This window comes from Otolemur garnettii, unplaced genomic scaffold (assembly GCF_000181295.1).
Source record: "Otolemur garnettii isolate 467f Iridium unplaced genomic scaffold, OtoGar3 scaffold00051, whole genome shotgun sequence".
Classification (NCBI taxonomy): domain Eukaryota; kingdom Metazoa; phylum Chordata; class Mammalia; order Primates; family Galagidae; genus Otolemur; species Otolemur garnettii.
Genome location: NW_003852446.1, coordinates 2,423,281 through 2,427,544, shown reverse-complemented (window position 1 = coordinate 2,427,544; position 4,264 = coordinate 2,423,281). Strand labels below are relative to the sequence as shown.

General features: G+C 43.4%; 1 protein-coding gene across 1 annotated transcript in view; it reads left to right on the top strand.

The window, feature by feature from the left end:
* Positions 1 to 4,264, top strand: part of RBBP7 (RB binding protein 7, chromatin remodeling factor) — a 23,309-nt gene that overhangs the window by 508 nt on the left and 18,537 nt on the right. The window contains exon 2 of the mRNA XM_023514326.1: positions 812 to 956. Coding sequence (XP_023370094.1) covers positions 812 to 956 — 145 coding nt within the window. The remainder of the gene's footprint in view (positions 1 to 811; positions 957 to 4,264) is intronic.

Below are 4,264 nucleotides of genomic sequence, written 5' to 3'. Positions count from 1 at the left end.
GCAACAATTGGCCAGAGAAAAGGTGTTGTTATTGGCTTACAGTATGGAATACATTTTGAGGTTGCTGTTAGTCTTCCTAAGAGTGTTCTTTTCCGCTAGTCCTAAAATTTTTCTGGTAATAATTGCGCTCGCCGCCACGGGATTTAGAACAGGGTCTGGTACATCTGGGGAGTCTTTTCCGGAGCCGGGCGCTGGGCCGAGAGCGGGGCTCCCTCCCCCCTCCGCTCCACCCGCGGCCGCGCTCCCTCGGCGCGGCACTCTCAGCCCCGGGGCGGAGGCGGGCGCCCCCGCGGGGAAACAAGCGCGGCGGCTCCTTCCACGCGCGCGTCGACCGCCTCAGTGTCACGGCCGTCGTCCCGGGGGTTCTGGAGCCCGCCGGCTTATGGCTGCCGACGCGGGCGTCGTGGGAGCCGCGGCCTTTCCCGGCGGGGGATGGAGGGAGCGGGCCTGTGGGTTTCTGCTGCACGTGGTTTCATCTCCCTCAGTGGGTCGCGCAGCCCTTCTGAGCACAGGTCTTCATCTTAGAACAGGTGCGAACGCCTGCAGCGGGCTGGATGATCTCGCTGTCGGCGTGATTACTCGGCTTGGTATACGCAGGAGGTATTGACCTCAACGTACAAAAAAATAAGCTTCCTGGTGTTATTTTCTCCACGTTGTGGAAGAACAGTTAGTTGTTGGTGTCCACGTTAGAGGTAGAAGGGAAGAGTGGACGAGGTGTGGCCATTTTGAGGTGACCTCCAGGATCCGTGTACGAATTCTGACTTGGGTTTTTTTCAGACGCTTAATCGTATGGGCTTTCTCCAAATTTCAGTGTTTGAAGATACTGTGGAGGAGCGTGTCATCAATGAAGAATATAAAATCTGGAAGAAGAATACACCATTTCTGTATGACCTGGTTATGACCCATGCTCTTCAGTGGCCCAGTCTTACCGTTCAGTGGCTTCCTGAAGTGACTAAGTAAGGGTTTCTGACAAGTTTTGTTTTGCTTAAATAAATGTCCTGAATTTCCTAGTTTTGGTGTTTTGTGCATGGAACATAAGTGTGTGATCACCCGTTGGATGAGGTGGCAGGTGGTTTTTATTTTCAAAACTTAAGTGATTATAAGGAGATGATTTCTGACGTGTGTGATTTTTAAAAGAGAAAGAATCTTCTGTTAATGGCGTTTAGAGCAGAAACTATGGTTGACATTTCTTGGCCTTAAATGTATTCCAGTATCTCTCTGGGCCTCAGACTGATGCATTTCTTTAAGTTTTTGTTCAAAAATAGCATATATACAGAAAAGTTAACAAATCACAATCATTGATTTGTGGAATTGATTGCTTGAGGAATTTTTACAGAGTGAACACACACATGATCTGCACCCAGGATGAATATATTTTAATTGGCAAAGGGAAAGTGAACTTGGCAACAATTGGCCAGAGAAAAGGTGTTGTTATTGGCTTATAGTATGGAATACATTTTGAGGTTGCTGTTAGTCTTCCTAAGAGTGTTCTTTTCCGCTAGTCCTAAAATTTTTCTGGTAATAATTGCTAGCATTTATTGAACATTTAGAACAGGGTCTGGTACATCTGGGGAGTCTTACATCCTATTCTTGGGCACAACTCTACTAACAGCATTCTGATGTGTATACTTTTTATCATCCTTGATTTATCAAAGAGGAAACTGGGGCTGAGAGGTTAAGTGCCATGCCCAGGATCGCACAGCTGGTAAGTGGTGGCTTGGACTTAACCAACCCAGACCTTTTGGCTCCAGAGTTGACACAGCTCCTGCATTGTACTACAGTTCTCATACGTTTGTACATTTTCTGGTAGGAGTTTGGCCATGTATTGTATGCTAAATTGGTGTATTTGTGTACATACATGATAAAATGAGGATTAACTCAAACCCTAATTTAGAAAGAGAATTTTATATAAAATTACTCTTATAATGGCCAGATTCTTCCTGGGCAAACACTGAGTTTCATACACATAAAGACTTCCATTGGGGTTCCCCAGAATCAATCAAAATAACAAATGTGCAGATGTGGGAAGAGCAGAAAGGAACTAAATGATAGAGACTTCTTAGCATTGACATTTATAATTACCTTTGAATGGATTTAAAAATAGAGCATTGTGTTGTACATTTGTCTCTTGGTCTTCCTGTTAAACAGATTTAAAATGTATTAACAAAATTTACCCTTTGGGGGTTTTTTTTTTTTGGAGACAAGAATCTTAAGCTGTTGCCTTGGGTGGAGTGATGTGACGTCACAGCTCACAGCACCCTCCAACTCTTGGGCTTAAGCGATTCTCTTGCCTCAGTTTCCCAAGTAGCTGGGACTACAGGTGCCTGCCCTGACGCCCGGCTTTTTTTTTTTTTTTTTTTTTTGCAGTTTTTGGCCAGGCGGGGCTTGAACCCATGATCACCTCCAGTATATGGGGCCAGTGCCCTATTCCTTTGAGCCACAGGCGCCACCCACCTGGCTATTTTTTGTTGCAGTTGTCATTGTTTTAGGTGGCCCTGGCTGAGCTCGAACCGCCAGCCTTGACTGGCGCCGTAACCACTGTGCTATGGGTGCCGAGCCTTGTTTTTTGTTTTTTTGAGACAGAGTCTCACTTTGTCGCCCTTGATAGAGTGCTATGGTAATGTGCTCACAGCAACCTCAAAACTCCTGGGCTTAAGCGACTCCCGAGTAGCTGGGACTATAGGTGCCCTCCACAATGCCTGGCTATTTGGTCTCATTCTTGCTCAAGTTCATCTGGAACCTGTGAGCCCAGGCAATACACCCGCCTCAGCATCCCAGCGTGTTGGGATTACAGGCATGAGCCACCGCACCGACCCACTTTGTCTCTTAGAAAAAAAAGAAAGAAATTGATTTTTTTAACTGGTAGATACTTCATATCTCTTGTAAATTTTCTTAAATATGTTGAGACTAATTTAGTCTCTAAAACTTTGTAATATTAAACATTGAGACAGTACAAAAATTTGCAGAGTGAAAAATAAGTCCCTCTTCCACATTACCTACTTTTTCCTCGTTCTCTACCCCAGAGCAGAGATAGTTACTGTTTTTAATTTCTCACCCATCCTGCCAAGTATGTAGAAGTGCATACCTATATCTTCATTTTTTTTTTTTTTGAGACAGAATCTAACTATGTCACCCTTGGTAGAGTGCCGTGGCATCAGCTCACAGCAACCTCTAACTCTTGGGCTTAAGTGATTCTCCTGCCTCAGCCTCCCAAGCAGCTGGGACTACACAGACACTGGCCACAACACCTGACTAATTTTCTATTGCAGTTGTCGTTGCTGTTTAGCTGGCCTGGGCAGGATTCTAACCTGCCAGCCTGGGAGTATGTGGCCGGCACCCTCCCCACTGAGCTGCAGGCACTGCCGTCTTCATCTTTTTTATGGTAGAAAATTCTTCTCTTGAATTTTTAAGTAAGAGTATATATTGGAGACTTTTTCCTATTAGCATGCTCAGATATGCTCGATCTTTTTAAGGATGTTACAGAATTTTATTTATGGATATAGTGTATAATTTTTATGTCACCAGGTCCTTACTAATGGATGTTTATGTTTTTGATATGCTGCTACAAACAGTACTGCTAAGAACAATCTTCTAATATGTTGTATGTTTGTGATGGTTGGGCGAATTTCCTAGCAGTGGAGTTACTGGGACAAAGGATCCTGGTACTGAAAATAGATAAGCTCTTTAGACTCTTCTATTATTTGTCCTTCTACAGCAGTGGCTCTCAACCTTCCTAATGCCACGACCCTTTAATACAGTTCCTCATGTTGTGGTGACCCCCAGCTATAAAATTATTTTCGTTGATTTTATGGTTGGGGGTCACGACAACATGAACTGTATTAAAGGGTTGTAGCATTAGGAAGGTTGAGAACCACTGTTCTACAGCCTGTAGGTTGTATCCAATATTGGAGGAAAAGAGTGTTCCATTCATTAGTTCAGGAAAGTAGTCTGTCTTAATGATGAAGATAAAAGGATTTTTAGTAAAAAGAAAAGTCTTTATATAGACAATCAAATTAGGGGGAAATAGAATAAATGAATTTGAATCGAGGAATTTTTAAGATCTTGCAGTCCATCTTGGGGCAGTGCTCCTTAGAAAGGGGCTATGATGAATTGACCTGTCTACCTATAACTTTTACCTGTTAGTCCTATTTTCCTGCTTAATTCCACAAAAATCAAGCCACTTTTTTCCTTTTATGTCAGTCCTAACATAACTCTATGGTGCCTCCTTTCTCTCAAGCATTGATTTTTTTTCATATTTTTTCAA